Below are 12960 nucleotides of genomic sequence, written 5' to 3'. Positions count from 1 at the left end.
TACTAAGCGAACCATACTCTCTGAACTTTCTCGGATTTTTGACCCTCTGGGATTCCTTTCTCCTTTCACTTTCCTGGCAAAACATTTGATCCAGCATCTTTGGACACTGGGATTGCAGTGGGATGACTCACTTCCAGATGATGTCAATCGTCGCTGGAATCAGTGTAAATCAGAGCTGAGTGAATTAGATAGTTTGAAAATACCTCGGAAACTTGCATCGAAACCTTTTCATCGCTGTGAACTTCATGGTTCTGGAGATAGCAGTGAGCAAGGTTACGCAGCAGTTGTCTACTTCAGGTTTTTCTACTCTGATGGCTCCATTGACACATCATTCGTATGTGGCAAATCAAAGGTTTCTCCGTTAAAAAGAATCTCACTTCCACGACTGGAACTGTGTGCATGTCTGTTGTTGTCTAAACTTATTCATATGATTTCATCAGTTTATCGTTCTGCCTTCAGAATTGACGAAGTTTTCGCATGGTCTGATTCTATGGTAGCCCTAACTTGGATAAGGTCCTCTCCTCATAGGTGGAAAACGTTCGTAAGTAATCGAACAACTCAGATTCAGGATTTAGTTTCAACAGAAAATTGGTATCATGTCAAATCCAAGGACAACCCGGCTGACTGCGCCTCACGAGGTTTAACGCCAACCGAACTGTTGAACTGTTCTTTATGGTGGGCGGGCCCTGACTGGCTTCGTTCAGAAAACATCAGCTTCGGAAGTAATGAGATAGAAAATTCTTTAGATTTTGTACAAGAAGAAGAACGTCACATCTCCTTAACGACTTTCACTTCTCAATCGTTTGTAGACCACTTTCTCTCAAAGTTTTCATCTCTTTCAAAAATTCAGAGGATAGTTTCTTATATTTTCAGATTCGCTCACAACACAAAAAACTCAAAAGCTCCTAAGGCAAACGGATTGTCCTCATTTGAACTCAAAGAAGCACTTTTTTTCATTATTAAACAGGTTCAACGAGACGTGTTCAAGGAGCAAATAGATAATCTCATGTCGGGTAAGCCTATATCCAAATCGCTTCGAAAATTAAATCCTTTCATTGGAGAAGATGGTGTTCTCAGGGTGGGCGGTCGCCTGTCATTTTCTGGTCTGGCTTATGATCACAAACACCCAGCTCTACTTCCTTCATCTCATCGCCTTACTGAACTTCTTATTCAGCATTTTCACAGAATATATCTGCATCCAGGTGCTCAGACCCTACAGTTTCTTCTCACTCAACAGGTCTGGATATTATCAGCCAGACGAGCTATAAACAAAGTTATCTCTTGCTGTAATACCTGTTTCAAGGTTAATCCCAGAGTATCTCAGCCTCCCATGGGCAACTTGCCACCCTTGCGCATCAATCAGTTGAAGCCCTTTCAGTGCGTAGGAGTAGACTATGGTGGTCCATACTTTATAACCATGTCAAAATCTCGTGGCTCCAAATCGTTAAAGGCGTATATATGTCTCTTTGTATGTTTTACAACGAAGGCATTGCATTTGGAGTTAGTGTCCGATTTGACTTCCGATGCTTTTCTCGCGGCATTGCGTCGGTTCATTGCTCGAAGAGGTAGATGCAATCACATCTTTAGTGATGGTGGGACAAATTTCAGGGGAGCTTTTCGGGAGATTTCGAGTTATATGCACAGTGCTGTGTTGGAAGAAAAAATTGAGTGGGGTTTCAATCCGCCTTCTGGTCCTCATTTTGGGGGTCTTTGGGAATCCGGTATAAAATCTGTCAAATCCCATTTATTAAGAGTGATCGGTCATCAGATTCTAACCTATGAAGAATTTTATACAGTTCTCACACAGATTGAATCTGTACTCAATTCACGCCCTCTGTGTCCGCTTAGCAACGATCCGAATGACATGTCTGCTTTGACACCAGGCCATTTTCTTACCTTAGCCCCCTTAACTGCTATTCCGGAACCCGATTTATCGCACCTATCTATCGGTCGATTATCACGTTGGCAGCTCTTAACTCGTATCCATCAGGATTTTTGGAAACGATGGAGTTTAGAGTATTTGAACACATTACAGCAACGGAAAAAGTGGTTCAATACCAACTCATCTCCTTATTCAATAGGCGCACTGGTCTTGATAAAAGACGATCAAATTCCGCCATTACGTTGGCGACTTGGACGCATTGAGAACTTGCATCCTGGCACCGACAAAATAGCTAGGGTAGCTACTGTACGAACTACTCAAGGTGTACTGCAGAGACCAGTGGTTAAATTATGTCCATTGCCACTGCAATGATTGTATTTTATATATTTGTGTATATAAATTTTTTTTTAATGTTCGATATCTTTTCACTTTTGTATTTTTTTTTTCATCTCATAAAATATTCTATTTTAGGTGGGCGGTAATGTTACTGCAACTAATTAATGTTTTCCGTAATTTCCGAATCGCTTGCTCGCTGTTTTAAGATTCCATCTAATATATGTAAATCTAATTTTTTCGCGTAACATATGCTGGAGGATTGCACGGATGTCGTTAAGCCAGTATTCATATGGCTCTCGTCCGATGAACTACAGACCAATTTTCCCGTATAATATTAATTTTCTTCGAATAATCCACGAATTCGAACCTCAGCTAAAGTGACTATTTCGCGAGTGAGTGCCTAGACGAAGAATTCAGCCGTACTGTGAAGCCGCAGGTAGGCAGAAGTCGGTACTCCAGCATTCGCTTTTCTGCTCTTGCATTTTGCATATTTTCATTTTCATTTTTTCGGTCCTTCATTTTCAAAGGCCCTTGCCGTGCCATACTGATTTCAATAAAAAATTGTGTGGAAAGCATTTATGGACTTTTGTACTGATAGAAACTATCAATTAGATCAGGCATGGGCAAACTTTTTGAGGGGAGGGCCAGATAAAATGAAAAATTACCTAGGCGGGCCAAAAAAAAATACACATTTTTACAAGTGATTAACTTTTTTTCGATTTTTACATCAAATCTAGAAAAGTAAAAAAAATGACAAAAATTAATTATTGTTCGGTAGGATACGAAAAAGTATGTGAAAAATGAAACTGTGATTGAGCTTCTAAAAATTGTCCATACTCTGGTAGAAATTGGCCGTGATGATGCTAAAAGCTGGTCACTAAAGGTGCCAACAGATTACTCTGACGTGACATGGGCCCAAGTCATAATGCGCATTATTCGAAAATCTAATATAGGATTTTTTGCGGAAGCGTTAAATTAGTCAGACGTGACGTTGGCACGTGTATTCCACGTTCCCACATTGAACGCTTCCGCGCAAAATCCGATGTTAGATTTTTGAATCATGCGCATTATGACATGGGCCCACGTCACGTTAGAGTAATCTGCAGGCACATTTATAGTCGGTTGCTTACGCTGTTATTCATAGTTTCATAGTGGAAAACACCTGTTCACATAACAATATGCAGTTGTTCCCGAGATATTATGATTATTCATTAAATATACCCACGATACCAGATTCCGCCCGTCATATTTGGTGCTCCTCCCTGCAGTATTAATGTTGTAAATATTAGTCAAAGGTACTTTGAAGGACGTGATTGTTTGTTTCTTGAAATTTTTGAAAAGTATGTGATATTTTTGTTGCTCTCATCAATGAAAATCAAAAGGTCATAAATACTTCGAATTACACAGACGTTGACAACGAACCAAACGAAAATTTTAATGCGTGATTCGTTACTAACCACCACGAGCATAATATCATCATCTCAGTAACCGTGCTGTTGACTGCTATAACTCGAGGTCCCAAGACTCCCAAGCAAATCCAAAATAATTTAGTTTAGAATTGAGAGAACTAGAACACTACACCTATGCTAAGTTGCGCGCAATTTTTGCTAAACTAAAATTAATGTTAGATCCAATAATTAATACCGTTCTTAAAGCACAAAAATTTCCATTTAGAAGGAAACCGTTACTTAATCGATTCAAACTACGCAGAATCGAATAATTGAATAAATTTTGATGTATTAATCACACTTGAATACTGCCTTCATGTTTGGAGCTCAGCAACAAGCCGTTCGTTGCAAGTTTTGGATTCCATGCATCACTATTTGTGTTCTGTGATGCAGTCATTGGAACATCGAAGGAGATTTGGCGACTTTTGCTTTTTCTGGGGATTACAATAAATGATGCCAGCCGCTGCCAGATGCACACGCAGTACTAAGGCTGAGCCTCGAGCATAACTCTATGCAATTTGAATAACAAATTGGTGGACTTTTATTTGAGGGATTCAGGGCTGAAGTGAACCAAGTCTATGCAGCCTAGTTTTGAGATACATGACATAGAAGTTGTTTATCACAAATTAATTCAAAAGTGACTTCTTCAGATTTTTGTAAAGTGAATGTAAGCATATGCTTATATTCTAGCCTAAGTCATGTATCCCAAAACTAGGCTGCATGGACTTGGTTCACTTCAGCAGCTATGACGCTCCCATTTATCAGTCCTTCTTCCACCTAATACGTTTCCAGCTAATTTGTCGTCTTCGATGTATAATCTTCAACATTTTAAGATGATAATAAACATTACGCAACTTACGCTTTGAGAAAACTCGGTATTAGGTGACATTGCTTTTCCTTATCAGGCGGTCAAACTTAGAAAACAAAAATACTGGTGATTGTTTCAAAATCTTGACCTGGCCCGCGGGCCGTAGTTTGCCCATGCTTAAATTAGATGGAAATCAGACTGTGGAAGAATTGGCGTCGCTTCTGAAAAATTGGTCGGTGAATATAAGGAGAAAAAATGGTACAGAGTTCAAAGAAGCTACGGTCAAAAACCATGTGGAACCTAACAAGTAAGCTGTTACAAAAAAAATATTATAAAAAAAATGAAGTTTTCTAAGTGTTCTTTTGTTAATTGCACCTTCAAATAAATTGAAGACAAGATATCCGTAGCAACACAGTACTTCGCTTGAAGTGACGCGGGCACTACGAAAATATTTAATATGGAGGCGATATTTCGAAGAATCGTCGCCTCCATTAATGCGTTCTGGTCATGAATCAGCGAAAGAACTGAACCTCGCCCTCTATAAATGTTGAAATAAATGTTAAAACCATTTTATTCAATAAATGCCCTTTATTATTATTATATACTCAAACTGTAGACCGGTTCGAGATAATTGTTCCTCATCAGTACAGTCCACTGTAACACATCTTAGAACAGGTTCATAAGATTTCTATATAACATGGTTACAAATGTTTATGTAACTCTCGGTATAAACCAAGTCCGTTCGCAATACCACGTTGAGCTTCTTGACTTGATATTTGCGTTTAAGTTGATGAAGGATTGCTTTGACTCACTGAAGTCAAGTTCCAGCCATTACAAAACTCTTGCACCTACATCGTTATGGCAGCAACTAATGTGGCGTGCTGACACGCCGTGTTCCACAAAAATGCGGTCTGACCACTTTCTTACGTTTTCTGGTACTGTAAACTAGTGTACTGACAATTTCGAATCATTACAAAACACTTGTAGAGCATGTTGTAATTTTACATTTATCAAAGCGCGCCACTGCCATGTGTTCCACTACCTGATCTTGCGTGTTGGTGCTGACTCATGTACACCCTCAATACTAAAGCATATTTAATTATGGGCCATTATAAAACTCTTGCTGATTTTTGTCGCCAGCTCTCCGACTAATACTGGTTCGTTTATTCAATATTTTTTTCAACAGCATAAATTATGTCGGAATCGGCTGGCACGGCACGCATCGAACGGAATTTCATTCTCGTTCCTCAATTCCCGTCGGATTTTTGAAATGCGATGCCTGCCGTCCGCACATATGTACGCTGCTCCATTAAGTTCCATTGAAAGTATTTTATTCCGATCCGTACCGTCCGTCCGATGCCGTTGTATGTGTGCTTGCCTTTACCACAGTATAGACACCAACCAGTAGTCGCACTCCCTGGTTTCTGTTACTCCATTTATGACTCGCGCATCATTTCCGTGCTCCTAACCTCAAATTGTTGAGCAGCATTTCGAATTCGAGCATTTGAAATTTGAAAGTTAAGCAGAAGTAAAGGTGAACATTAGAGACAGTCTCTGGTAAATTGTAGCAATTATAATCGTGTGAAGTAAATAGAGAGAGAGAAAAAAAAGTTTATTTTATGGCCATCGACCTAGGTCCTTCAGCCCAAGTAAATATATTTGTGCAAAATGGTGAATTATTGCAGCGTGTATAATTGCAAAAACAGTAGTGTTAAGAATCCTAAACTTAGTTTTTTTCTCATACCAGGAGACACTTTCAGGTGAGTTATTGAATAAGCACGTGTTAATGTTGGTAAATTTTTGGTAATATTTTAGTTAAACTGCTATACTTCGTACATGCACGTGAATGGTATCTTATTTAATTTTTCCTATCATATTCAGGCAAATGATTTGGCTTCCAAAAATGGGAAGGCAAGAATGGATTCTGAAAAGACCAGAACTTCTCCACAAAAAAAGAATATGTAGTGAGCATTTTTCTAAAAAAATGCTATCTGGAAGTAGATTAAAAAAGGATTCTTTTCCAGATTTATTCAAAGAAGGCATTGGTGAGAAAGGTATATATTGAAGAAAATTAAGATTTTATTTGTTATAATTAATATTTATTTTTATAATTAGGGGTGAATGTAAATGCTTCAACTTCTGCTTCAACATCTTCAATGGATATTGAAAATAATGAGACCGTAGATGAATGCCGTGAGATTTCTATAAACCCCAACATATATACTACACCAGGTAAGGACTTCAACGTTACTTATTTATTTGAACTATTATATCTTATGCATATTTATCTGTATTCATAGAAAAGAAACCAGAAGAAACACAAACATCTCCTAGTTTGTCTTCAGCCACTCCGAGGAAAAGAAAGTTACAATCAGTGGTGAAGAATTTGAAACGAAAATTAGTTGCAACTCCAGAGAAGAAATCTGTAGATATAAGTGATGAAGATTTCATCCGATTTTGTAGAAAAAATTTCAATTCGACCCTGGCAGATTTTATGATCTCCCAATTGAAGCTTCGAAAAAGGAAACCTCATGGCTATAGGTATTCAGTCGCTTTTAAACAATTTGCACTAACAATATACTTTTTGGGACCCAAAGTGTACCAATTTCTACAAAAAACATTTTTTTTGCCACACAAGGCAACACTTTGTAGAATAACCACAAATTGGGATTTCTCTGTTGGCTTAAATGAGCACATATTTCAGGCCATTTCATTAAAGACAAGGAATATGGACGATGCAGCAAAGGATTGCATTGTGTGTGTTGACGAGATGTCAATAAAAACCCATTTATTTTACAATATCTCATTGGATCAAATTATTGGATTTCACCAATCCTTGTGAGAAATTTCCTTGGAATTACTTATTAAGTTTGTATGTTAGATTAAGAATTTTTTACACACTTAAATTTTGCAATAGAAACTTCATTGCACAAAAAACAAACAAAAAAAAAAAAATTATAAAAATTTTACATTTATAGATATATTATTTGTTTCTCGTGTTTTTTGTATTATATGTATGTATTAATAAAATTTTATTCATTATTTTGAACTTTTCATTCTGCATTTTCATTTCATCAGTCTAGAATATGTTGACTTCATATTGTAAGTAGACGATAACATTCTAATTTATAGGGAACACAGTATAGTTTTTTCATGTGTTGTCACAGCAGTTTCAACAATGAACTAAATGAACAAGTTAATTACTTTTCAGAGCAAACCTTCGCACATTTTCAAAATATGCATTACCTATTCAGTAGATGAACCTAAAGGCTCTATATTGAATACAGATCACAGCAGCTTTGTGACAGAAGGTGGTTGATTACCATGGAAATAAGAAATCTAGAAAAATGAATCCTCTGAAACTAAAGGAAAAAACCTTTCTAGCCGAGAATTAACATAAAATTATCTGAAAAAACACTGATTCACAACAATCGCATTCACTTTAGGACATATGCACTAAAAATGCATCAGTTTCCCCTGACGATAATCATTTCAAATAGAAAATCATGAAAAATTTCGAAATAATACTTGAGAAGTGATAATTATCAAATAATATTATTTTTACATTCGCCTCAATGCTCATAATTCTTCTCGTAAAATAATTCCCTTTAAAATTGCCGCGCATTTTCTCATGCGCGCCGAAATGATGCGCGTGTTCTCGGAGGAGTAAATAATTCAGTTCATTTGATCTAGAGTGCAACTACTGGTTGGTGTCTATACTGTGCCTTTACTCTGTAGAAACCAAATAATACCACGTGACCTACAGTCAACGAAAGCAAAGATTATAGACGGGGAGCTAAATGCTCATACCCGTACCGACGTTGCCACGTCTACTTCTCATTCTGAAACTGTCAACTTCAGTACTGAAACTTCAACCAGCTGTCAGATAGACGTCAAAATAAAATTGTGGAGGTGTTGTAAAGGCAAAAATAATACATAATTTGGAATATTATTTTACGTACATTGAAATGCATTATTTTTGTTTTTAATTTGATGGTGGTGTTAGTCCTAGTGATTCCTCAGCCAACAGTGTTAAATGTGCGTTATTAATGCCAGTAATGGTAATGAAAGTATTCAATGGCAAAGTCACACAGTATTTTAGCAGGAAGTGAATAATTATGCCATTTTCTTGTTGTGTTGTTGGATGTGGAGGCCGAGGAAATAGAGTTAAGTTTTTTTCCTATTCCTGAAGAAATTATTTCTGTATATTAGCATAAGAAGCTTCACATAAATTACTTGACGAGGAGACAACAAAAATGCTATTATTAGGAGAGCTGAATTATACTAGTTATATTTTTATTTATACTCATTATATTTATGCTGTTTTTTTTTACTAGTTCTATTTTGTATCGATTATATTTTTATACTGTTCCTGGTCAGGAAGACCTGAGTTGTTAGCCCTTGGAAACATTGTTTCAATAAAGTTTATTACCACTCTTGGAAACATTGTTTCAATAAAGTTTATTACCACTACTATAGTGTCCCTGTTTTATATATACCTATATTGAATACAACTTTTCAATGAAACAGTGCATCTTTTCCAGAATATTTAATACAACTAAATTACATAATATTATGTTTTAGGGTTTTCACTCCCAATCTCTGAAACAAAATCAATTAAAAATGAAATCAACGATTTGCTCCTGCGTAAATTCTTGCACTAATTTGTCAGGAGCAAATTAACTAGAAAAAATTGTTGCCTGACAATGAACTCAAAATAAATAACGTTGAAATAATTCTATTATAAGTTGTAACGTTTCGGGGTCTATATCAGACTCCTTCATCAGAGGAAAAATCTCTTTTTTTGAAAATCTTCTGAATTGTGCCTTTTGTTTGACATTAATTGTCAACACACAGAAACAGAGACTGCATTGAAACGTTGATTCATTTAATTTTGAAATTACCGGATGACAGTTCCTTCTTTAGTAAATTGATCCAAATATGATCTATTCCTACCGAACAATTTGCCAAATTATTATCTTGATCTAATAGAATACACGTAGACTCTTTAATTTTTCGTTTAAAATGGTCTGGTTCCGTCATTAAAATTTTAGTGATGCGATCAATTTACTAAAGAAGGAACTGTCATCCGGTAATTTCAAAATTAAATGAATCAACGTTTCTATGCAGTCTCTGTTTCTGTGTGTTGACAATTAATGTCAAACAAAAGCCACAATTCAGAAGATTATCAAAAATAATTATTTTCCTATCAAGTGCGGAAAGTGATACTTGCCCGCACGAAACTGCCGTTGCCCGAATGATGCGAAGCAGAGTTCGGGTAAGCAGTTGAGTGCGGGCAAGACGCTTTCCGCAAGAGTTAGGAACAATATTTTTTCTACAAGCGCTTGAAATATATAAATATATCAATTGCATGATACAGATCATATCTCATTTGATTAATTCATATAAAATGACAGACGTAATTCTGCATGTCGTTACCATGGGTTACTCATCGTTGACGTTCGGTGCATAGAGACATGATAGAATTTAATTTATTCTATAAGATTTGCGTGCGGGAAAAACCCCTGCTAATCCAATCCCGCACGCAAATGCGTGCGGGAAAGAAATAGCAGGCGTTTTTCCCGCACGTTTTGGAAAAGTGACTCTTTGCAACTTGAAATGCGTGCGGGAAAAAGGTTGAACGCGCACTCTTGTAGAAAAAAGAGATTTTTCGTCTGATGAAGGAGTCTGATAAAGACTCCGAAACGTTACAACTTAGAATTATTTCAACGTTATTTATTTTGAGTTCATTGTCAGGCAACAATTTTTTCTAGTTAATTTGCTCCTGACAAATTAGTGCAAGAATTTACGCAGGAGCAAATCGTTGATTTCATTTTTAATTGATTTTGTTTCAGAGATTGGGAGTGAAAACCCTAAAAAGTTTATGAAGAGATGCAGAATCCTCCCAGAATGAATTTCAATCGATATAATATTATGTATTTACATTTTGAGAAAATATTCATTCCATCTCTTATTACCCGTACAATCGCTGTACAAATAAAGGGCAGGAACAATGGTCTACCAGACGCAATCCATATGGATCCAGAGTTTCACAATCCTCATAGCAGTATTTTATTACAGGTTGGTCATTATTCCCTTCTCTAAATATACATCAATTCATCTGTGCTAACCCTTCAGTGAAAGATTTTCCTCAAATATTTTGTTCCAAATATTTTATAGAGTAACCTAGGTAAAAGACCAATTATAAATTATTTGTAGGCTGCTAAGCTCTTGAATGCTTCTGTATATCTGGCTTATCTTCTGGGAATAAAATCCGCCACTTCTTGATTTGTTTTCAAAATTTCAATAAATTTTGTACTCTCTGTATTCACTGAAAGAAAATTTATAGTTAATTCAGAAATCTTGATATATGATGATAATAGTTATCATATCAAAAGTTTAATATCAACTTACTTTTCATATATCTATTACAGATTGCCAAATAAATATTCTTAAGAGTTCTAGATAAAGTTAAATACCACTCTCTTATACCTTGGAACAACGAAAATATTCGTCAAGTAAGGAGTTTTACCTTTACTTGTAATGACGCTTTTGCTTGCCTCCACAATTTTTGTGAGGCTAGAAGGTTGGAGTGGCCAATAATATTCCAAATCTTTGTTTTGACCGGGAGGGCCTTTCGACCAGGTTCAGTCTTCCAAGTAATGATTCTGTTCTGTTCTTCAATTGTTCGAGGAACGTTACAGGACCCTTATGTTGTTATATGTAGATATATCAGTTTAATTTAACGTTCCGCTCAAAACTTCTTGTTGTTGATGTTGTTAATCATGTTGCAAGTGATTGCAACCCGGTTATTTGTGTTGGATTGGTCATCTATTCAATACAGATTTTCTCATATAACTATTACCTACCACAATTTCACAAAGAACATTAATGAAAAATGTAAATAATAAACGGTCTCTGATAACAAAATAAAAATAAATAAAACATGTGAAATGAGTTGACAGGCTGTCAGAGATGGACAGTTGACCGTTTACAAATGTTCTGTGGCTTAAAAAGTGGACGACAGACGTGGCAACGTCGGTACGGGTATGAGCATTTAGCTCCTCGTAAGATTATAGAGTTAAGTTAGGTTAACCTAACCTAACCTAACTCCATAGTCTTTGAACGAAAGTACAACTCTATTCGCCGAGAGACTGCAGGAGAGTATAAGGGTATAAGCAAAGATTGTAGAGTAAGGCCCGTAAGATTAATGGCAGTTTAAACCGAGAATGAGGGTTTAAACTTTGGTTAACGATTATTTCTTAAGATCAAACATAGTTAATCCATCAAAGATGGTTTAAACTATCGATTAGATTAAACCTTCGGGACGGTAGGTTTGAATCATCAAAAAGGGATTAAACCCTATATATTCTATGAAACTATTTTCTACCTGCTTCTATGAAGTTTTCAAGTTTCTTGTTTGTTTTGATTCCAGAAATTGTGTCACCCTTCATCCTCAACCCCTATCACCCCCTCACAATCTCACCCTATCACCCTTCACCTTCAACCTTAATGGACTAAGAAAAATTGTACAAAAATGGAAAAATGGAGCTTAGAATTCCTCATGGAATGGTTTGGGTTTGGTCTGAAAAGTGTCTGGGGTTCGGTGTTGCATATCTACTCACACAAAATGAAATCTCTTCTCTAATTTACTCAAATTCATAAAAATATATAAAATAATTTTGACATTTGGTTCGATATTTTCATCCATGACATAAATAAATAAAAAGAAATATCGGGAATGTTTTTGTATATCCTCTTTTTCAAGGCTGTAAAATTAATTGAGTTTCAGGTACATAATCGTCAAGGAAATAATGTAGGTATTACCAATATTCTGCTATGTTGAATGCAGTCAAAGAATACTACACAAAGGAACATCTAGCTAAATTAAAGCAATATAATATCAAAAATCGCACGTGCACATCAAAGCAGTCAAATTATAAAACCATAACCTCACAAACTTACAGAAATACTGCGCAGTGGACAAAACCACTGAGCTGTCAGTAGACTACACAGAACTAAACAAAAGAAAAAGAGAAGAAGACTCATGGGCTCAATTATTCTTCTGAAATACTATATTAAAAATTATATTCAACAAAATTACATTCCACTACTTCACCCATTATCTTCCTGTCATGTTATATCTAGTAAAAAGTCATACACTAAACTAAGGTTCTTAACATCCTCCCTGAAGTTTACAGAGTTGTTCATTTTTATGTAAAGCATCTCACTAATATTACGTTTGCAAGTAAACTTTTCTCTGTCGAGAACTGTGATATTATTAAAATCAAATTGATGTTTCTCCTTTATTGCATGGTTAGTAAGGGCTGTTTTGTCTATGTTGCGTGCACTTTTTAGATCTGTTTGATGTTGTTTTATTTTTTCCTTCACATACTGTTTGGTCTGTCCTATGTAACATTTTTCACAGTCCAGGCAGGGGATCTTATATACTACCTCTGTTTGCAATTCTGAGCGGGTCGGATCCT

The 12960-nt window shown here is 36.0% G+C and overlaps 2 protein-coding genes across 6 annotated transcripts in view; one reads left to right on the top strand and one right to left on the bottom strand.

The window, feature by feature from the left end:
* The window catches only part of LOC123314392 (CUGBP Elav-like family member 1), a 746764-nt gene that overhangs the window by 680822 nt on the left and 52982 nt on the right, over window positions 1–12960 (bottom strand). The gene's annotated exons all lie outside the window — the stretch shown is intronic.
* Window positions 5871–7421, top strand: LOC123314393. Of its 4 annotated transcripts, none has more exons than XM_044899676.1 (6): window positions 5871–6064; window positions 6128–6234; window positions 6356–6438; window positions 6499–6528; window positions 6590–6706; window positions 6775–7421. In XM_044899676.1, exons 2-6 carry the CDS (start codon window positions 6143–6145, stop codon window positions 7314–7316), a joined length of 864 nt encoding a protein of 287 aa, XP_044755611.1. In that variant the 5' UTR covers window positions 5871–6064; window positions 6128–6142; the 3' UTR covers window positions 7317–7421. The 4 variants fall into 4 exon arrangements, with proteins under 4 accessions (XP_044755611.1, XP_044755610.1, XP_044755613.1 ...); XM_044899678.1 differs by having other exon boundaries at window positions 5875–6064; window positions 6356–6528; window positions 6775–7015; window positions 7179–7421; XM_044899675.1 differs by having other exon boundaries at window positions 5872–6064; window positions 6356–6528.

This window comes from Coccinella septempunctata, chromosome 5 (genome assembly GCF_907165205.1).
Source record: "Coccinella septempunctata chromosome 5, icCocSept1.1, whole genome shotgun sequence".
In the NCBI taxonomy this organism is placed as follows: domain Eukaryota; kingdom Metazoa; phylum Arthropoda; class Insecta; order Coleoptera; family Coccinellidae; genus Coccinella; species Coccinella septempunctata.
The sequence above is the reverse complement of the archived record's forward strand: the minus strand, read 5'-3'. Positions and strand labels throughout refer to the sequence as shown.

Bases quoted from the DNA above. Each gene is read 5' to 3' on its own strand.
- LOC123314393 (XM_044899675.1), top strand. From the start codon at position 6,143: ATGGTGAATTATTGCAGCGTGTATAATTGCAAAAACAGTAGTGTTAAG. The intron at 6,235-6,355 runs GTGAGTTATTGA...TATCATATTCAG, and splicing joins ATACCAGGAGACACTTTCAG to GCAAATGATTTGGCTTCCAA. The intron at 6,529-6,589 runs GTATATATTGAA...TTTTATAATTAG, and splicing joins AGAAGGCATTGGTGAGAAAG to GGGTGAATGTAAATGCTTCA.